Source organism: Strix uralensis, chromosome 18 (assembly GCF_047716275.1).
Source record: "Strix uralensis isolate ZFMK-TIS-50842 chromosome 18, bStrUra1, whole genome shotgun sequence".
In the NCBI taxonomy this organism is placed as follows: domain Eukaryota; kingdom Metazoa; phylum Chordata; class Aves; order Strigiformes; family Strigidae; genus Strix; species Strix uralensis.
In genome coordinates this window covers 13,342,963-13,365,021 of record NC_133989.1, presented here as the reverse complement: position 1 = coordinate 13,365,021, position 22,059 = coordinate 13,342,963, and the positions used below count along the sequence as shown (strand labels likewise).

General features: G+C 47.1%; 3 protein-coding genes across 5 annotated transcripts in view; 1 reads left to right on the top strand and 2 right to left on the bottom strand.

The window, feature by feature from the left end:
• The window catches only part of MYBL2 (MYB proto-oncogene like 2), a 20,688-nt gene extending 14,133 nt beyond the window's left edge, over nucleotides 1-6,555 (bottom strand). Inside the window, exons 1-2 of one of the 2 annotated variants that reach the window (XM_074888063.1) lie at nucleotides 6,476-6,555; nucleotides 82-175 (exon numbers count right to left, since the gene is read on the bottom strand). In XM_074888063.1, the coding sequence (XP_074744164.1) occupies nucleotides 82-175; nucleotides 6,476-6,555 (174 nt within the window). Of the gene's footprint in view, nucleotides 1-81; nucleotides 176-4,561; nucleotides 4,692-6,475 lie in introns of those variants that run through there. The other variant, XM_074888064.1, reaches the window with a different exon arrangement.
• Nucleotides 3,157-3,921, top strand: LOC141951860 (uncharacterized). The gene has a single exon (XM_074888612.1). The coding sequence runs from the start codon at nucleotides 3,164-3,166 to the stop codon at nucleotides 3,914-3,916; it is 753 nt and encodes a 250-aa protein (XP_074744713.1). The 5' UTR covers nucleotides 3,157-3,163; the 3' UTR covers nucleotides 3,917-3,921.
• On the bottom strand, nucleotides 5,774-22,059 carry IFT52 (intraflagellar transport 52). Of its 2 annotated transcripts, none has more exons than XM_074888065.1 (14): nucleotides 21,779-22,059; nucleotides 20,844-20,931; nucleotides 20,451-20,580; nucleotides 19,511-19,586; nucleotides 19,353-19,424; nucleotides 18,382-18,508; nucleotides 13,019-13,105; nucleotides 12,287-12,355; nucleotides 11,435-11,589; nucleotides 10,330-10,417; nucleotides 9,154-9,262; nucleotides 8,509-8,654; nucleotides 7,292-7,331; nucleotides 5,774-6,610 (listed from the first exon to the last, which is right to left on the bottom strand). In XM_074888065.1, exons 1-14 carry the CDS (start codon nucleotides 21,895-21,897, stop codon nucleotides 6,540-6,542), a joined length of 1,377 nt encoding a protein of 458 aa, XP_074744166.1. In that variant the 5' UTR covers nucleotides 21,898-22,059; the 3' UTR covers nucleotides 5,774-6,539. The 2 variants fall into 2 exon arrangements, with proteins under 2 accessions (XP_074744166.1, XP_074744167.1); XM_074888066.1 differs by having other exon boundaries at nucleotides 5,774-6,595.

Below are 22,059 nucleotides of genomic sequence, written 5' to 3'. Positions count from 1 at the left end.
GGAGGTACCCAACCGCAGGGTACCATGCCAGAGGCCTACCCCAAAGCATCTGCTCTCATCAAGTGCCAGGCTCCCACTCACCTCTTCTTGTGTCCACTTGACTTTGCACCTGCCATCCCGCTGCTCCGGCACATCCGAGTCGGTATCCTGGTAATGCAGCTCATCCTGCTCCTCACTAGAGATAAATAGACAAAGATTGTAATTTCCACCTCTGATAAAAACACAGTAGAGGGTGTAACCTCCACCATGCAGAGCAGCGCTCCAGAGAGTGACATGTACTCTGCAGTAGCTCCAGACCTACTCTCTTCCAGCTCTGATCCCCAACACCTCACAGACATTCACTCAGACATGCCAGATTTAAAGCAGTCCCTCAGCTTTGGGCTCCCGGTGCATTCAAGTAATTTTAATGCTGCTGAGAGCAGGGGAAGGAGCATTTCTCTTGACTTCTGTTCCTGTCTGTCCATCTGGGAGGACTCTGAATCTAAGGACTGGCACCATTTCCCCCCCTTACACCAGCCTCCGGATTGCTGGAGTAAAGAAGAGGGATGCGAGAAGCAGCCAGAAGCCAGCCAGGGAGTGCTGGGCGAGCAGCCCCCAGGGGCTCTGCATATCACCCCCCCACCCCCCTCCCAGCCTGGCCCTGTCACCCCCCTGCTCCCGAGCGGGCAGAGCCGGGCCCGCGCCCAGCTCCCGGGGGGAGCCAGGAGGAGCCTTTGGAGCGGGGCCCGCGGAGCCCGGGGGTGCGGGGCCGCGGCCCTGCCTGCAGCCCGCCGTCCCGCTGCCCGGCCCGAGAGCGGGAACGGGCCGTCCGGGGCGGAGGTCTGTGCGCGGCGGCGAGGAGCCGCCAGCGGGTGCCCAGGGCTACCCCGCGGCGGCGGGAAGGCGCAGAGCCGGCGCAGGGCCCCCCCGGCCGGCGGGGGCCGCACTCACCCGCGGCTGCGGCGCGCCATGGTGGGGCCGGGGCCGGGCGGCGGCGGCGGCACTTTCCTATCTCGCGCCAACGGCGCCCCCCCCCGCGCGGGGCAGGGCCGCGCATGCGCGCTGCCTCCTCCCGCCCGCACAAAGAGGCGCGCGCGGGAGGGCGCCCGCCCGCCCCGCCCCCGGGGGCGGCCCCGAGACCCCCCGCACCGAGACCCCCCCACTCCGAGCGCAGCCCTGAGACCCCCCGCACCGAGACCCCCCCACTCCGAGCGCAGCTCCCCCAGAGCTGCCGCTGCAGGCAGCATTGGGCGCAGTGCAGGAGGATCCCCCCCCCCCGGTCACCTCGACCCCTGCAAAACCCGCCGCGGCCCCCCCGGGAAGGCGGCTCTGGGGTGCAGCGAGGGCCCCGCAGGACGCGGCTGAGCTCCGCCCCAGGGGGGGACTCGCTTCTGCCACAGGACCCCCGGCAGCCGCCTCCCATTAAAAGGGGGGGGGGGGGCGGAAAAAAGCAGCAAATTAAAATCAACCACCTTCCCCACGTTGCTTTGGCAGCACCTCTCGCTCTAGGGGCGCACTATGGGGTCCCCGGAGGAGAGCGCAGGTCTGGCGCTTCCCAGCAGAGGCAAGAGGCGGCCAGCAGGGCCCCGCGGCCGGGCAGCGGCACTGTCACACCGCGCGGGGAAGCAGCAGCTCCCCCAGTGACAGCTGGTCCTGAACTCGCCGGCACTTTGTACAGGTGCGTTCCGGATTCCTGCTGTTTTCACACCGCACAGACCCAGCACACACCTGCTAGTGCCCGAACATGAGCTGTAACGTCCGCGTGCAGCCTGCGCACATGGATGCTCCTGGCCAGTGCTTCAGACAAAACACCACAGAACCGAAGAGAGATGTCACCTTGTCAGGGACCCTCCCTGAGTGTTGTGTCTGGGCAGGAAGGCTCTGTGTGTGTTGTCCTCCTCCTCCTGCGGCAGAGGACTACACCTCCTGCAAACAACCCCCTGCTCTCCAAGGCTGCCTGCTGACAGGCTACAAACACAACCGAGCCCTTACAGGACTCAGCTTACCCTCAGCAGTTAGCCACAGCTCACAATCACTGCCCTGTGCTTAAAAGGAAGCAAACAAACCCCCCCTCCCTCTCTCAAACTAGCTTAATTAGGAAATGAGCCTTTTAATGAATTGCCAGAACTATAAAACTGCTATAAGCAACACTAGCAAGAAAGGATCAAGATCTCCAAGGGGGAGTCTCTAGAAGCTGAAGGTAGGTAGTACTTTTTAGTCTATCCTCTTAGCATGTTTTTTATTCTCCTAATTTCTCACATACTATTTTTTTAATTGTCTTTAAGGAAAAATTATTTTAGTCTTTCAAAGAAGACTTTCCTTCTAGAATGACCCTACAGCCCCCCTTGCAGTAAACTTAGGAGCTTTTTATCTCTGCTTTCAATGTGTTCAAAGTAAAAGTAGTTTCAGACCACAGCAAGCTGCCTTCCCTCTCCCTTCCTGCCCCATTCCCTATAGGGGTACCTAGAAGGCAGCTGCTGCCTAAGATGATGGTGAGCCCCTCCTTCCTGGGCAGAGGGGGAGCACAAAGGAGGCTCCTGCCCCCAGAGCAGAGGGCAGGGGTGTGCAGCATGAGACCTGCCAGGAGGGCCTGTCCTGAGGACCTCCCCTAGTGCCATGTGGGCTGTGGGACCCCACAGGTCTGCAGGGGGGGGGTTACCATGTGTGGGACAAAAGGTACGGTGAGAGCTGCTCCTCAGCCTCTCCATCCTAACCAGAGCCCAGTTTTAGTGTCTCCATCCCAAAGTGACCCAACTCTAACTTTTATGGTCCTCTGACTTGAGGAACAAGGATGAAATGTCTTATCTCTGGGGAAAACCAGTTCCATCTTAGTAGCACTAACAGATGGAGAGGTTTACTGAGACTCCCTACACACTATACAAAGCTAAGAGTAGTGTACGCAGGCTGAGGCTGAACTCTAGGGAGGCTCCATGATGACCTGTGAGCAATAAACAGGCTGCGGTGCAATTGTGTTGCTCTAGAAGACAATGACAGGCTGGATAACTGTTCTGGATCCTGCTCAGCTCCTTGCTCTCCTAAGCAAGACTGAGACAGGATTTTGCAGAGAACAGTCTTACTACTCTAAGTCTGCAATTCGCTAGAGAATGGTAATGAACAGTAACACATTTATTCTGGCAGGGACATCCTGGTCTCCACAAGCCTGACAGTGGTGGGATTCTGCACCATGCTGTCCACCAAGAGGCACAGTACCAGCATCCTGACCATAAAGGAAATACTGGAAAATGGGTTTGTGGCCAGGGCCTCCAGCCGCACTGATTCTTCTCCTGTCTGCAGTTATTACATAGACAATAGCAGTGCCTCCAAACCAGACACCTGGGAGCTTCTCATGGACTTGGACAATGCAACAAAAGGCAGCTCCCTGTGTGTTGTCAAGCAGTCGGAGTCTCTGAGCAGCTGTGTGAAGACTGACCTGCAGGGCCTGACCCAGAGCATCTCTGACCTCAGCCTTGTCTGCTTCTGCAAGACCCACCACGGTCAGGCTGCCTTTGACCTGTCTGGTTTGCCTTGTGAGCACCCCAGCACAGCCGACTGCCTGATGGACGTGGTGTCACAGAACACCTCAACGCCATGCAAGAAAGAAAAGCACCCCAAACTGCTGGAGAGCCTGCTGTCCAAGAGCACTGAGCTTGTTGGTGACCTCTCAACCCTTGGGAAGATGCCAGCACCCAGGTGGGAGATCTCGGCAATAAAAGCTCCCCTGGATACCAGCCTGTCCCTTGATGTGAGCACCGAGGAGCTGAGGTTACCGGAATGCTCCAAACCGGACACGCCAACCCTGGAGACCTCTGTAGTAATTCCTCTGACTTGGCCTGGAGCCTTCAAGAGGCACCGTGTGCTGACCCACAGGTCCGCCGCCCCCGAGACCCAGCCGAGCGACCCTGACGCTGTCGCCGTGTCTCTGCACCAGGCGCTGTGAGCCCCGGAGCGCGGGGGGCTGCGGGGTGTCTGCCGGGGCCCGCCTGTGCCGCGGAGCGGGTGGCCCTGCCCGGCGCCAGGGGCTCGCCATGGCACCGCCGGGGGAGCGGTTCCATCCCCCCACCTGGGGCGACTGACCCGGCGAGCTGCTCGGGGCGCTGCTGGGCTGTTGGGGGCAGCCCCCGAGAGCCAGCACCAGCTCAGCCGCAGCCCTCCCGGCATCCCCTTCCTCCGCGATCGCTGTCTGTTGTATTAACGCAATAAAGAGATAAATTTCACGGTGTGCGCGGTCTCCGGTGCTCTCTGACCGCCCGCCGGGCCTGCGCCTGAGCCCCGCCGAACAGGGGCGCGGGGCCGGCCGGGGCCCGGCTGCCGGTGAGCCCCCGCCGGCAGCAGCACCTTCCCCACCCGCGCCGGGAGCTTCCGCACGGCCCGCCCCCCCCCCCCCAGGCCCGCTGCGGCGCTGCCGCCGAGCTCCGCGGCCCGTGGGAGGGGGCCCGTCCGCGGCCGCCTCCACCCGCCTTGCGCCGCGGCCGGCTGAGGAGGGGCGAGCGGCCGCCACAAGATGGCCGGGCCCCGCCGCAGTCCCCGGCCCGGCCCCGCTCCCAGGTGCTCGGCCGGGGGCCGCCCCGCCCGCCCCCGTTACCTGGCAGAGGGGCCCGGGGAGGTCTCGGTGGCGGAGCGGCGCCGGAACGCGGCCCTGGCCCCCGCCGCCGGGCCATGGCGGCGGCGCCGCCCGGGGGCCGGGGCTGGCCGGGGGCCGGGGCCCGCCGCTGCCCGCGGGGAGCGCGGGCCGGGAGGCGGCGGCCGGGCGGGAGGCGCCGCCGGGGCTGGGGATCCCTCTTCTGGCACACTGGGAGAAAAACAGCCTGGGAGCGGCGGGCCCGGCGCGGGCAGCGGCACCGGCCCCGCGCCGCTGGGCAGGGGGCAGCGCGGCCGAAAGCGGCTTCCCGGGAGCGGGCGCAGCGCTCCGCAGCCCCGCGGCCGTCACCCGCCGCCAGTGGCTCTGCGCAGGATTATACTCCTCGTCCCAGCTGGAGGGATCCTGCACCGCGAGCATCTGCCGACCCCGAGCGGGGGACTCCCCAACTTCCACACGCGGGTCCGAGGGGAAGGAACGAGCCCACCCCATCGCACCCACCCCCGGTCCAGGTTTTCTTGCGCTGCTCTTAGAGCCTCCTTCCCCTCACACAGCCACTTTCTCGCTTTCCTTTTTTCCCCTCCACAACACAGCAGACATGAAGACCTACGTGTAAAAAACAGCTTTCCAGGGCATTTAGTTTCCTGAAGAACCAATATACACTCCCCCTTCTTTTAGGGACAGACTAAGGGAGGAGAAGTCGTGTTGCACGAGAGGATAGAGAACGAAAAGGGAAAGCAGTGATAGTTGCTTGGAACCAACTTTAGTGAATTACAGCAATAATTTCATTACTACATAAACTCTGTGGCCAACTGTGTCCCTAACCTTCCAGTGCTGAGCTTTGCTTCTTGAAAACTCTCACCTGCTTGTACTCCTTCAAAATTCTGTCAATCAGTCATAAACTTTGTGTGTACCATACTCCCATGACCACAGCAAGCACTTCTGTTTACAAAGTACCAGTTCAAATACTTCCAGAGGCCCAAGGGACAGCTTTGAAAGACATGGAAACTATTGCCTCCACATACATGTCACACTAGAGCTTATGGCCAAAAAAACATCCGTTCAGTGAAAAAAATACACTCTTTTACTTCAGCTGTCCGAGTGGCACTACAGGCAAACAGTAAACAGGGAGCTGCTTGTATTCTCTGCCTGCTCAGATGACTTTTTTCAAAACCATGTTACAACATCAGAAACAGGTGACAAAACAACTCAGAAAAGGGCCCAGAAAGGAAATGTATTTACAGTTTGAAGTATAAACACCACAGAACAGTACAGACCAGATCTATAATTAGGAAGCGGATCACACAGTTGTTTGGTTCAACTGCAGTTTGTGCCGGTTGACTGATTGGTATTGATACTGCAGAGGAAAGATTAGGCTTGTTGTGTAAATCTGTAGCTGGAACGTACAAAGGACTGTGTGTGACAAACACAACCATACCCTTAAAGAAAAATAAATGAAAGAGGAACAAATGAAAAAATTCAAATGTACTGCTAAGAAAAAGGAATCTCTGCAGTGTAAGAAGAGACACAACCACTTCTGCCAACATAGTGGCACATCTCAACCGGGCAGTAAGTGAGCAGGTGCTTCAGGGCAGCTCCTTTAGAAAAACCTGTGCCAAGCTGGCATGCGAAGCATGAAGCGTTGTAAAATCAAAAGATTCTTTGAGGGATAAGAGATGAACAGATCTTTTGCAAGAAGCAGCTCTGACATTAAAACACATGGCAGAGCGAGATAAAGCACAGGTGTCACAAAGGCTGCATACAAGGCTTGAGTGGGGGAAGAATTTAAGTTGCACAGTTTGGGTGCCAGATTAAATACGAAATTTTTTGGATGTCAAAGCGCAATCTCAGCGTCGATGTAAAAAAAGTCCTTGCAATACAGACACACAGTGTTAGTATTGACAAGTCTTTTCTTCTCACCACTCCGATCCTTGGCTGTATTTTTGCTGTGCATTGAGCTTCAACATTTCATGGTCAATGAATTTCACTTGAATTTCCATTCTTGTGCTTTACCAAGCTCACCATCTCCCTGGGAATGGGCTAGATAACAAATAACTGTAAGTAAAAATATTGCTGAGTTTCTACACTTTTTTTTAATAATGATCCAAATGCTGTCCCTTCTTTTCAGTCTTATATGAGGCAGCGATCTGCAACAATGTTATTATTGCTTAATTTCAATCCTTCCCCTCCCTCGGAAGAAATGTTCTCCTTCTATAGTGACAAACCCACCTCTCCTTGGTTCACTTTAGCAGGGAGACAAAAGGACACTGCCTCGGGGTGACAGGATAGCATATTTGCAGCAGCTCCCATATTTATGGCTGTATTTTCCACAGCTCACAAACCAAAATAACAACCTTTCCCACAGTGCAATTAATGACTACATGTACAGAGGGAGAACCCACAGTAAGCCTGACTACAAGAAAATAAATACAGGAGCCAGAAAGAAGGACCAGAACCACATTTTCTTAGTATAAGATTTTTTTCATATATTACAAAATTACAGTTTCAATAAAGAAGTAGAAAAATAGGAAATTATTTGGAAAGAGCTTGCAAAATACAAGCACTTCTTCAAAAGGCATTAATTACCCAAACTACTACACATAAATGATCCAAACATTCAGTGGACTACTGGGACAGTCCCAATCAATATACTGAACACAGAGGTTGAAAAAAATGGAAAAGTATGTTTTTACTAAAAGGTCAATCTCAAACTGGTGAAAGCCAGGTCTCAGTTACCATTCTGGAATCCAGCTTCACTTGTGTCAGTATCATGTTCCTTAGGTAAGGGAAATAGAGAAAGGAGAAAAAAAAAAGAAACAAAATAATTTTAATAACAGGGCAGAAATGTCAGATTTTTCTCTTAACTAGACTATTTGAGAAACAGGGAACACTTGTGAGTAGAAACCCCTGGTCTGCCAATATGTTCCACACAGACTCTGAAGCATCAAATTTACTATAATGAATTATTTCAACACGGCACTACTCGTGAGTAACAAGGGTTTTACATCTACACTGGAGCATTAGCAAGCACTGTGAACATTCGTGAGGGCACACTGCTGTTACACAACGCACTGTTCATGAACTGTATTTAGCTGAAATTACCGAAACTACACTTGCATGTATTAATTCTCTGTCCTGGTTTCAACTGGGATAGAGCTAATTTTTCTTCTTAGTAGCTAGAATAGTGCTGTGTTTCAGATTCAGTACAGGATTTGGTATGAGAAGGATATTGACAATACACTGATGTTTTTAGCTGTTGCTAAGAAATCAAGGACTTTTCAACTTCCCATGTCCTACCAGTGCTCAGGTACACAAGAAGCTGGGCGGGAGCACAGCCAGAGCAACGGATCCAAACTGGCCAATGGAATATTCCATATCCATAACATCATGCTCAGTCTATAGATGAGGGTTGGCCAGGAAGCTGCTCTCTCTCTTCCAGGATTGCAATTTCGGGGTTTTCTCTCCTCTGGGGTCACTAGCTAGGAATGGCATGGGCATTGGTCGATGGGTGCTGAGCAACTGCATTGTGCATCACTCGTTTGGATATTCTATTACTATCATTATTATTGTTATTATTTTATTTCAATTATTAAATTGTTTTCATCTCAACCTATGAGTCTCCTTACCTCTAACCCTTCAATTCTCTCCCCCATCCCCTGGGCAGGGAAGGGTGAGCAAGTGGCTGTGTGGTGTCTGGCTGCCAACCAGGTTTAAACCACGACATCGCCCCAATCAAAATAAATGAGACTTAAATTGAGCGCTACACATTCTACACAGATTAACAGTCATAAGTACTCTGGATCACACTTCACTGGTCTAATTTATTATACAACAAATGTCTTAACACATCACCGTACCTCTTGCCTGTGACAAGTGTAGCTGCTACAAGGATACAACCAGCCTCAGTGCTGATACTACCAACCATTCACTTGTAATTCTGTTATTAAAAATACCTGATTCAGTTTCTTAAACTCAACCACTTGGAAGAAGATGTGCTCCAGGATATGTTTGGCATCTTGCTTCTCCTTTGGGAGTTTACTTGTTACTCCCAGGATATCACCGCATTTTCGTATGTAAAACTCCAGGTCATCATCGGTACCTAAACAAGCATCCCAGAGAAGGTGCCAGTTGAATATCACACATACCCGTATCAGCCGGGCAAAAATGTACTACGAATCTCTGCTTGTTGTTGGTATTCTGGGAGGTTAAGTCCTATAACTAAGTTCAGTGGACTAGCCATGATGTATTCTTGCAGCTAGTACCTTCTCAAAATTTTTAGATTTAAAGACCTTAACTTTTTAACTTCAAAGCACAAAAAGATGTGAAATAAATCAGCACGAGCGTGCAAGGTAATTTATGCGTGATACAGGAAACAGCAGGCAGAAACATAATAAAATGTAATGTAACAAACTAAATAAAATGTCATGGTACATAAAGTCCTGTTATCAGTTTCCAAGGCCTTCCAATTTCTTGGCCCAGGATGAGAGCAGTGGATTTTCATAAACAAGGCCCATGTTTTAAAATTAAATAAAACAACAATTTTCCTCCAAAACCTTGGGACTTTATAAACGTGTAAATAATCAGTCTGCTCCGCTTACATTTGTTTGTAATCTCTGCAAGACGAGCTTTCTCAGAGGAAAAAGTTTCATCCAAGTCAAACAGCTCCAGAGGGGGAGGAGGCAATTCTCTGAAAGCAGGTGGAAAAACCTTGAAGAGAAGAATTAGCAAGGTTTATTGCCAAATATTTTTCTTATACTTTACAGATCTCTAAGACAATAGTTTAAGACTTAGATTGGACTTGAAGAAACCTTTTATATAGTCAAAAGCACCTCCAAAGACCACAGTACAAAGGTATACCTTTTAAAAAAATCTATTTATATTTTCTAAAAATAAGTGAATATTCCAGATGAGTTGAGTCACAAGTACGCCAGAATTATCACCTAGCATCACAACTAGACATACTGCATTTGCAGTTTGTTTTTAGTTTTGCTCCATAAGATCCAGGTGACAGCTGAGATAGCTGAGGTACTGAGCTCACTGTTAACAGCTCATCTTGGAAACACATTCACATTAATTCTGGTAAGAGTGTTTTCTTCTTCATGCAGTCACCACCTACACCACAAGTTGTACTTGTGTTTTTAAAGGGCAGCACATGAGACACTACTTCCAGTTGCACCCCTGCAGCTGTAAAGATCCCAGTAATGCTTTCTCAGTGGCCAAGGTAAAGAAGGATGGAGCCATGATGGCAAAACTTAAGATACTCAAAGATGCCCACTTTTCAAAATAAGTTTGACACCACCATAGCTCGCATTGTTGCTGCCAGCCCAAATCTCTGCTGGTAAAAGTTTGGCCAGCCCTTGCTGTATAAAAGACCAACATTCCACTTTCTACTTCTCCAAAGGGTATGGGGATGGAAGAAGAGAGGGACAGACTGGCTCCTCCCCGGGCAGCAGTCAGTGCATTACTTACACCACCGCTGCTTTCTGCAATACCACATTCTGTTTTACAGCGAAGGCTGAACCAGCACCTCACAGGACTGGGAGCCACTACTCAGCTAAAGGCTTATATACACAAGGCCTTCTGCTATAGTACCAGGTGCTACATTTTCAATCTCTGTTGATAAACATCAGAAGTGCAACTAAGTGCTCTTTGATAAAAGATGGTCCCTGACTTTTTTTTTTTTTTTTTTTAAAGAACTATGGAAATGACACACAGAGGTTTTACATGAAACAGAAGGGTTCTCCATGCGCTGTATGAGCAAAGAGACTACTCACAGCTGGCTGGAGGACAGGTAGCGGAGTCTCAAACTGAGGCTGAATGAGTTGGAGGGGTTCATGTTTCACATTCAGCTGTTCATAAGCTCTGCAGCACAGAAAAAGACAAAGTATGAGAGAAGAAATGATACAACATCCATTTCCACTCGCAGGCTATAGAGATGAATTTTTATGAAGACACCAGGGTCAACATTATGCACAGTCATAGCATAAGAAAAACGGCATGTCTAATTTAAGAAGGAGCCCAGAGAACTACGTTTCAGTAATAACTGACTTCTATAGCAAGCAAATTAGTTAAAATTATGACAGAGAAGAATAATGATAGCTGGATATATAAGATGATAAAAAAGGAAGTCACACCTCACTTCTTCAAGCAACTTTTAAAGGGATGGAAGTGCATGAAGAAAAAGTGATCCAGTTCAAAGAGAGCAGACTTGAGATTTCAAAAGGTTTTTCAGGAAGTCCGTAACCAAAAGCTACTTAAAAAAAAATTATTTGTTATGAGATCAGAAGGGAGATTCCACTCTGAATTCACATCTAGTGAAAATACAAGGAATAGAGAGTAAGAAGAAAGGGTGTCCACAACAGTGGTTTCATGGAATCTGTGTTTTAAGCCTGCCACTATTCAACATGTTCATACATGATCCGGGTTAACAGATGATTTGAGAGGGACACAGCTGCTAGTGATACAAAAAGTGGTAAAACTGAGCAGCAGATAAACCTCAAGACACAGTTACCGGGAAATGCAAAGATGAATGAAATGCAGCTTCAGTAAATGCCAAGTAATTCAAAAGTGGTAAAACAACTAGCTCTCAGTTATCACTCCAGAAAGTACCCAACATCACTGCAGATAGCTCTACTAACAGTTCACTGAATAAACAGTAGTCAGAAAGAAAGGAAAAAACAACATCAGAAAGTACAGCTAAGACAAGAATCAAGAGAAAACATCACTGTCACACTGTACAAATCAATCTCTGGTACATCCATTTTCAGAATGCTGTCTACAGCTCAGTCCCTTCCGCTCTTAAGCAGACACAGTTAAGCACAAACAGAAAATGCAGAATACAGAATGGTTAAAATAAGTAAATAAATCACAGCTGCTGACTTGATAACTGAAGGGAGGGCAGTTGTATCCAGCTGGTAAAGGGATGTATCAAACAGCTTTGTGAAGTCTCTTGGGTTCTCATCTCCTTCTTGCAGACAGACTCGCAGCTGCTCAGACAGTGCGGCTGTATCTGGGAGCAGGGTATAGTCTGAAATCTGAACAACACACCGATACACACACCTATGATTTTAAAAGACCAACCCATTTACATAGCCTCTTTCTAGTTTATATCTCACCTAAAATCTCGTCTAGAAATAATTATTTCACTCTGTACCAGGTATGACCCTTTGCAGTGCAGTTTACTAGATTAGTAAACTGTGCAAACTCTATTCTCTCAGCTGTAAAGCTACTCGCCACACGGACGTTGTACCTGGATTTCTGTTGTTCTTTTTACGCACACAGAGTATAGAATTTTATCACATATGGTATTTCCAAATAAAAATAACATTTGCAGACATCAGTGAAAAAAACAACTAAAATTGATACAGAGGTTGATCCCTACTCATATACAGAAAATCTGCCTTCACTTTCTGCACGTTCCTCTAGGCTGAGGACTCAGAGCAAAGTGCAGACTTACTACACTGGAGCAAATGATCTCATAAATACGGGCAAATTGGAAAGAGACTTTCACAAATGAAATCTGAATATGAATAGCAGTCTAAGTCTGAGAGATACAATACCATTATTATTTATGCCTAATCCATCTACTCGATCTTAGACCCTGTATAAAGGGTCTGAAACAACAACAGCATCCATCCAGCTGTTAACCTTTTTGTGCTAAATACTCAGTTTGCCAAAAGTGGTGCTGCTAGGTCACACTATTATTCACCTTCTGTGATGGATCTCTCTTACCTCAGGGTCCTCCATATCCATCTGGTTTAAATGGATATCCGATGTTGTGAGCCACTGGAAAAGCACATCCTGGAGAAGGGCAAAAATTAATCGATTTCTGGAAGGCCCAAGTCATCTTACATTAAGCTTAAACATTCGTATTAAATCTATTAAATAACATAGCATGAAAAAGAAGAAAAATATGGGTAACAAATATCTAGGGACAAAATAAAAGCTTCATTTGTATTCACATATGGAAGCAATGAGCATACTCTGTATGAGGTGCATACTTTCAGGAACACCTCAGGAGGAAACTTCCCTTCCTACACATAACAACGTTACACACCCCACTTTAGGAAGTGCATTACGATCTCCAGGTATCAGAAGCTATATGTGCAAAAGTTTATTATTAATCAGTAGCCATAATCAAGTACTAAAGAAACTAAGAAAAAGTAGTAAACAAAAAGAACCCCTACTTAACATTTACATATTAGTAACAATAAAGTGGTGAACAGAAGTAGGAAAACCTTTTCAGAGTCCTGTAACATAAACTGTATGCTTAAAAACTCCTTCCTGTTAGTTGTGCTCTAACAAATTCCTGAGGACGTTAGTATTGGGTTAGAATCTCCATACTGAATCCATTTCTTAGCTGCCCTGCTCTAAGATGAAGCTAGTGAGCTTGAAATGCTTTGTAAGTGCTGTGAAGATCCACTAAGGTGTTCTTTTAATAAAAACAAACCAAAACATACTTACCATGATCTTACTGTTTTCTTCTTTATCTAAATATTGATCACTGAACATGTGGGAAGATCCCAGCGCTGCCATCTTGCCACCTTGACTCTATCAACAAAGAATACCATACAGCAAAAATCCTTCCAAATCAGCGTTTGAGAGGCACCCCTTAATGCTAATTACAAAGTGATTTAAAGAAATAGGAAATTTTGGAATAAGTAGTGGCAAAAAGCAGTTTCAAACTTCGCAAGCTCACAAGAGTGCAGCAGCATTGTAAGCGTATATGCTTTTAAGGCTCATAAATTTTTTAAAAATACTGATCTGTATTTCATAAGAGTAGACAGACAATTGTCTGGCAATCAAAAAAAATAACAGTATCATCAACAACAGCTGCACCGAGGTTATTTTGGAGAAAAAGAACATTCTCTTTTCAATCAAGTATAAAAGAATTAAGTGAAATGAATGCATTATTAACTTTCTGCAACCCATTCTTCAGTGTTCAGAATGTAACCTAGAGGCCAGTGACATGTGTGCATGTCAATATAGCACGTATTCATGTCAGGTAATGAGAGAAGAGTTTGGTAATTTTATTCTTTGTGAGATAAAATGCAAAATACACAGGTCATCATATTTTAATTTAGCTAAATTAAACATGCATGAAAATGCATTCATGAAATATCTTTGGAAGTCTTCTCTAAGATTACCCCTTAATCCTTCCACAGGGACATACGTAAGAAATAGTAAGTTTTCAACAGAACAAGAAACCCTGTGACACTCCCTGCACTGACTGTGAAACTCACAGCATAATACAACCATGAATACTGCTGTAACTAATTTGAAGACACATCAAACAAAGCTCCAGTTTGTTTAACAAATTTCTGATGTTTCATACTCCATGTTTTGCGAGATTTTAACCTGAGTTCTACATGCTTTACCCACAATAGTGTAACTGGGTAGTAGCCTCTGCTCTTACCTTCCATTCCTTCACTTTCTGTTGCTATTCTTTACCATATCTCTTTTTCATTCCAAGAGATCTTGTTTTCCTTCTACCAAGTTTCTCTGCTTGAGACAACTTCTGTCTCTGGCTTCATCTTCTACCCTTGTGTCTATAACTTCCTTGATCCAGATCGGAAAAATTATGCCATCTATTTGACATTCATGTCATAGTATTACATCAAACAAAGAACTACCAGTTCCAGCTGTCAGAGAAGGGGAAGAGCACCTTTGGCCATAGGCTTGCCAAGCTGGTGAAGAGGGCTTTAAACTAAAGCTGCCGGGCCAGGGAAACCTCAATCCATCCCACTCCTACCAGTCTGATGCCAGCGCCAGCAACAGATGCCCAGAGCCTGGAGAGGGATCGCAGGTCAGCAGGAGAGCACCTGAAGGGCAGCACAAAGGAATTCCAGCCACTCCAGCCAGTAAGTCAGCTTCATCAGGGCCCAGCTTAACTGCCTCTATGCAAACGCACGTAGCACGGGGAATAAACAAGAGGAGCTGGAGACGTGCACACGCCTGCAGGGCTACGATCTTCTTGGCATCACCACGGAGGTGTGGTGGGATGGCTCCTATGGCTGGAGTGTGGGAATGAAAGGATACAGGCTCTTTAGGAAGGACAGGCAGGGGAAAAGAGGAGAGGGGTCACCCTCTATGCCAGTGACCAGCTGGAGTGCAGGGACCTCTGCTTGGGGATGGATGATGAGCTGACTGAGAGCTTATGGGTCAGGATTAAAGGGAAGGCAGGGAGAGGAGATGTTATAGTGGGGTCTGCTACAGGCCACTTGACCAGGAAGATCGAGTGGATGAGGCCCTCAATAGACCCACAGGAGCAGCCTCATGTTCACAAGCCCAGGTCCTCATGGGGGACTTCAACCACCCTGATATCCGTTAGAGGGGCAACACAGGGGGGCACAAGCAACCCAGGAGGTTCCTGGAATGCATTGATGATAACTTCCTTCTTCAAATGATAGAGTAGCCAATGAGGAGAGGTGCAATGCTGGACCTTGTTCTCATCAGCAAGGAGAGGCTGGTAGGGAATGTGAAGGTCAAGGGCAGCCTTGGCTGCAGGGATCATGACATGGTGGAGTTCAAGATCCTTAAGGCAGCGAGGAGGGTGCACAGCAAGGTCACTACCACAGATTTCAGGAGAGCAGACTTTGGCCTCTTCAGGGATCTGCTTGGCAGAGCAGCATGGGATAAAGCCCTGGAGGGAAGAGGGGCCCAAGAAATCTAGTTAACATTCAAGGACGACATCCTCCAAGCTCAGGACCAATGCATCCCAACAAAGAGGAAGTCAGGTAAGAACCCCAGCAGGCCTGCACAGATGAACAAGGAGCTCCTGGACAAACTCAAACACAAAAAGGAAGCCTACAGAGGGTGGAAGCAGGGACAGGTAGCCTGGGAGGAGTAGAGAGAGACTGTTCGAGCAGCCAGGAATCAGGTTAGGAAGGCCAAAGCTCTGACAGAATTAAATCTGGCCAGGAACATCAAGGGCAACAGAAAAGCTTCTACAGGTACGTCGTGATAAGACTAGGGAAAACGTGGGCCCTCTCTGGAAGGAAACAGGAGACTTTGTTACTTGGTTACATGAAGAAGGCTGAGGTACTCAATGACTTTTCTGCCTCAGTCTTCACCAGTAAGTGCTCTAACCACACTGCCCAAGTCACAGAAGGCAAAGGCAAAGACTGGGAGTATGAAGAACTGCCCACGGTAGGAGATCAGGTTCAAGACAATCTAAGGAACCTGAAGGTGCCCAAGTCCATGGGACCTTGATGAGATGCATCTGCAGGTCCTGAGAGAACTTGTGGATGAAGTGGCTCAGCCACTATCTGTCATAGGTGAGAAGTCCTGGCAGTCTGGTGAAGTTCCCGCTGACTGGAAAAGGAGAAACATAACCCCCATTTTTAAAAGGGGAAAAAATGAAGAACTGGGGAACTATGGGCCAGTCAGTCTCACCTCTGTGCCCCGCAAGATGGTGGAGCAGATCCTCCTGAAACTCTGCTAGGGCACATGGAAAATAAGGAGGCGATTGGTGACAGCCAACAGGGCTTCACTAAGGGCAAATGGTGCCTGACAAATTTGGTGGCATTCTGTGATGGGGTTACAGTGCTGGTGGATAAGGGGAGAGCAACAAACCTCATCTACTGGACTTGTGCAAAGCTTCTGACACTGTCCCACACAACATCCTTGTTGTCTCTAAACTGGAGAGACATGGATTTGATGGATGGACCACTCGGTGGATCAGGAATTGGCTGGATGGTCACACTCAGAGAGTTGCGCTCAACAGCTCCATGTCCAAGTGGAGAGCGGTGACAAGTGGCGTCCTCAGGGGTCAGGGTTGGTACCGGTGCTGTTTAACATCTTGGTTGGTGACATGGACAGTGGGATCGAGGCACCCTCAGCAAGTTCACCGATGACATCAAGCTGTGTGGTGTGGTCAACATGCTGGAGGGAAGGGATGTGCCATCCAGAGGGACCTGGACAGGCTGGAGAGGTGGGTCTTGTGAAAACCTCATGGAGTTCAACAAGGCCAAGTGCAAGGCCCTGTACATGGGTCGAGGCAATCCCAAGCACAAAGACAGGCTGGGACATGAGTGGATTGAGAGCAGCCCTACAGAGGAGGACTTGGGGATGGAAAACTGCCTATGAGCCAGCAATGTGTGCTCACAGCCCAGAAATCCAACCATGTCCTGGGCTGCATCAAGAGAAGTGTGGCCACCAGGCCAAGGGAGGGGATTCTCCCCCTCTACTCCGCTCTCATGAGACCCCCCCTGCAGTGCTGTGTCCAGCTCTGGGGGCACCAACATCAGAAGGACACGAACCTGCTTGAGTGGGTCCAGAGGAGTCCACAAAGATGATGAGGGGGCTGGAGCACCTCCCCTGTGAGGACAGGCTGAGAGAGTTGGGCGTGTTCAGCCTGGAAAAGAAAAGGCTCCAGGGAGACATTATAGCAGCCTCCCAGTACTTAAAGGGGGCTACAAGAAAGGTGAGGAGGGACTTTATATCAGGGGGTGTAGGGATAGGATGAGGGGTAACAGTGTTAAACTGAAAGAGGGTAGATTTAGATTAGATATAAGGAAGAAATTCTTTACCATGAGGGTGGTGAGACACTGGCACAGGTTGCCCAGAGAAGCTGTGGCTGCCCCCTCCCTGGAAGGGTTCAAGGCCAGGTTGGATGGGGCTTTGAGCAACCTGGGCTAGTGGAAGGTGTCCCTGCCCATAGCAGGGGGGGTGGAACTGGATGATCTTTAAAGTCTCTTCCAACCCAAACCATTCTGTGATTCTGTGTGTAATGGTTTCCACTGCACAAGCCTATTACACTTCAGCAATCAACCCATCCAAAACACTTCATGGAGATGCAAGCAAATTATATGGATTTCACTTGCAGCATAATTAGTTGTTACAGTTCTTAGAAGAAAACTCTCCTCTCCATACCGATTAGGTGAAGCACACGAGACCCTACATAAAGGGGCAAGCACAGTCTTGAAACAAGAATGCCAACCAGCAAGGTTATAAACCCAGTAGAGTTAAGAAATCTAAGTTATATAAAGCCTTATGTCACAAAAAGACAACTCTATCATTAATGCAAATAATTTCAGTATTATCATGGGTGCAGAATTAGGCATAAGTCTATAGATCCATTGGATCTATGTGCAAATACTGTGTGGGTGGAGGGATTTTATTATATGTTACTCTGACAGCTGAATATAAAACACAAGCAGTAAGTGTACTTGTAAGTTCACTTCATGCTGCTGGATTGTCTTCAATTTACAGAGCTTATTTCAGCCACAACATCGGGGGATGAAGTTGGGCATCCTCAGAAAAAAACAAACCACCTTCCCAACAAAGATATCAAAAAAACCCACAGTAGTGTTAGAAACTCATCTACATAGTAAAATGTGTTAATGTGTTTACATTCACTAACTATATTAATCCTTTGTTTGTACCCATCAACTACTACGGGATTGCTGAATTTTTTATAAATTAACAGGGCTGCATGGGTAAGATATATAAAAAAATCTACTGGTTCCAAGGTGACGGTCCTCTTCCTTAACTCAACAGGGCATATTTATGAAGATAACAATAATCTTACTTACTATATGATCACTAAAACAGTGGGGAAAACCCCAGACTTTAAAGAATAACTAAAAATATCCATCTATCAACCAAACAAGTATATAATCTGTGCTGACCATCAAATTAATTCTCCCCTGAACTCCATGCAAAGACATTTCCCATCAAAGGAGGCAGGAGTCACTAGGTTCATCTGGAGTTTGCAGATGCATCAAGAAATAGAATTGGGTTTGTGAGTACTCCCAGAAAAAGCACTCACAATTTTTATGTGGGGTAGGGGGAGAATGCGTGTTTTTTTACATGCAGAATCATACCTCATGCTGATAGAAAGCAAGAATAGGCCTGTTGAGTGGGAAGCAGACAGATCCTGTTGAGAGAATAGCCACTGCTGGTTTCATCACATTCAGTGTGGCACCAAATGGATACACAAACGTGAGAGCTCTGCAGGAAATACAGAAACTCCGTAAGTACCTGCATGTATTGGGTAGGCTGGACATACTTATAAAACTCAGTCTGAATGCCTAAAGTGCAAACTGTAATTATGCACTGGTGGTGGAATGCTTTCAAACATTCGGATCACTGTAACGACATTTCAGTCTCTTTCTACAAGTTTTTCCAGGTTGACAATTTGTCTTAAGTAAGGAACAAAGAACACTCTTGATCTCTGTTTGCACACTCCTGTATCTGAGAGAAGGGTAGGGGTATTTAACTCACAGATGAATATATATTCTGGAACAAAACTACATAAATTGTTTTTACACTTACGTTTTTCCTTGTAATCAACTGCATGGTCATTTATTATCTAAAACTAGCTGCAAGGAAGAGTACAAACATTTATAGTTGTTTACAAAAAAGCTGTATTCTTCTCAATGCCTTTTCACTCCTCTGCAGTAGAGAGGAATGGAAAGCTAAAAATTGCAGTGTGTCTATCTTACCCTGGATTAAGACTCTTTAAAAAGATGCCTGCAGCGACTACACACCATCTAGAGGTTATTCATACATACATTGTTTAATCAAATTCAAATCCACAGACTAGGGGCAAAAAAAATTTGGTAGGAGAGTAGTAATTCCTTTCAAAACCTATCACTCCTGCTCTTTCATGGGTTATCAAGCACTACTAAACAGACTGTGTTTTCCAGATGTAACCTTGAGGACCAAGAAGCTGACATAAGAAATATATTAGAAAACTTCAAGACAAGAACATACTCCTGCTAGATTACACACCTGCTAATTCCAAGTTTTTCTAAATAGTTTCACATCAGCTTCCTCAAAGGAAAACACTTACTGTGAGTCATGTCCACTTCCATCTTCATCTGTTGTCTCAAGCACTGTTTTTCTTGCAGCTTCACTGATTCCCCTACAAGATGGTAAAAAGTAAAACTTACTGAAAACAATACAGATTATAAGAGTCAATGTAAAGATTTATATACTCCAAATATTTACCTATTCAAAACTCCATCAGAAATAAGTGCTTCTTTTGGGTGGTGGTACTTGTAATATACATTTCGTACTACAGCATCTTGAAGAAAGGAAAAAATAAAGAAATTCACATCTTAGCTGATCAGCGTGCTAGAAATAGTAATGAAAAGTGAGTTTAGCCCTTGGATTCCTGAGTGTTTGCTTCTAACACCACAAAGCTGGCACGTGGCTCCCAAAAGAATTCAAATCAGCCTTCACTACCATTTCCTTTTGGACATATACATTTAGAATAGGAATATATTTGCAAGTTCAAATAAAAATATGAAAAATAAGCACATCCCCGTGTCTTCTGCAAAGCAGAAGAGGCAAAAGGATAATCCAGTTAAAAGAATATGTATCAAGTTTTACAAGCTCAAAAGCGTGATGAATCGAATATTGTTGATGCAAAAAAAAGCATAGTCTAGAAATGCCACCAAAGATCCTAAAAATATTTTATGTACACTGAGACACAGTTGTTTTGGTGGGTTTTTTTTACGGTGGCAGTACAAAACCTAATGAATGGCATTTTATTGGTCTGCTAAAGAAAAGTGCCACTGTTCATTCAGGGTGAGCATGAAATGATTCAATCCATTAAAAGGCATGGAAAAATGTTTTAAATGACAGGCTTTTTAACGAAGAAATGTCACTAGAATTAACTTTTGTTACTAAATACCATTAAAACTAAAAACTACAGCAAAGGAACGGAGATAGTTATGTTGTTGTCAGGTACTCTGCGCATGGAGAGCCCTGAGTGTGCTCCAGTATTACACCATCGTGTGCCTGTAGATTTCGAGAAAAAAACACCTCTTAGGCCAAAAGCTACTTTGTGACAGGGATCTGCTCAGCTTATATCTACAAAGGCTGAATCTGCACTTTAGATTTTGCTGAAAACAGATGAATAAAAGGTATCAGTGAGCCCCATTACCATTATTGAAAACGATCCCATATTCTTCTAACAAAAAGTTAATATTTGTGCCATATCGGGACTCCCCGCCTTCTCTTAGCATCACCAGGATGGCTCCACCATCCTCCAGGAATTTCTTCAGAACTGAAAACTAGAAGACAACAAAGATCCAGAAAAAACACATGTGAAAGAAGCTACACACAGGACTGCAGGAGGTTATACTGAGATGAGGGAAGGTGAGTGATTCTTATTACTTGCAATGAACTTGATCCTATGAGAAAAGCATTAAAATTTCCATTTGTGTAAATTCATTTAAAGAACTGCTATTCAAAGTCTTCTGTGTTGTTCTTTTCTATTTCACATTAAGGAAATCTTAAAACATAACCAATTTGCAAACAATTATTGACTTCTTACCTCAGCAGCACTGAACTTTTCTCTTGGCCCTGCTGTAATCCACAATTTTACCCCAAACAGTTTCTCAGAAGTGATCTCATCTTTTAAGCTATGAATAGATTAATAGAGACATGTTATTCTTGGATATAGTCCTAAACCACAACTTTTTTCTTTTTTTTTTTTTAAAAGGTCTGGCAAATAAACATAAAGCAAATCACTCCAGTCACTTCACATCCTTTTATCTGGGTTTAAAGTTGACATCTCAAGCAAAACTAATCCTTACAAATTGTAGCCCAGTAAATAGTAAAGCCCCTCTACAAAGGTACTGTGGCAGATCCAGAGCTGGTATAAACCACCACAGCTGCTATTAAACTTTGCACCTGATGAGCTTCTGCTTATTCTTTTTTTGTTTTCCTCTAGACACATTCTGCAATGGACAGATAGGCAATACCATATGCACAATGGCTGGTTTCTTTTTATCCCAAATTCTCAAACAAGAAAAGACTCAAAAGGAGTTGAATTTCATCCTTATAATTTACGCTCTCTCTCTTCTGTAGGTAAGATAGCTAGAAGCTCCAAAGACAGCTATGCACAGCATCGACACTGAAATTACAGCTAACGCCACAGCGCAACCAATGCGGAAAGGAGATCCTGCCTTACGATACACATCCCCAAAGAGCACTCGGGGATTCAGTGTGGACCAGACGCAAATTTCAGGATGTCTCCAGGGCCTGCAGGTGCCCCGGGCTGCCCAGCGGTGAGGGGGAGGCGGGGGGCGAGGCGGGCCCGCGGCCTGGGCAGGCCGAGAGAAGCCTCTTCTCCCGCGGCTGCGAGAAACCCCCGCGGGCCTCCGCTCCTGCCCGCCACGGGCCCTCACACCACAGAATGGCGGCTTCCCTCCCGCGCCAGCGCTCCGAAAAAAAAGCCGCCAAGTTACTGAGAGCGTTGCTCCTCACCTCTGTATCTTCCAGTTACCGCGGAGCCTTTTCCGCAGGGATTTGTAGCTGCTGGCGAGAGTGAACGTCTCCCCTTTGGATGCGTTGAAGACGATGGCGTTCCGCAGGCCCCTCTCCATAGGGTCACCCGGGGCTGCCGCAGGACGCCAGCCCTCGGGACGTGAGGCGACCCTCCAGCGCCCCTGCTCCCCGCCGGTACCCCGGGGGTTGTGGGGGGGGCTCCCCGCCGCGGCGGCGAGCGGGGACGGCAGCCGTTCCCCCGGCGCGCGCCGCCTAGCAAC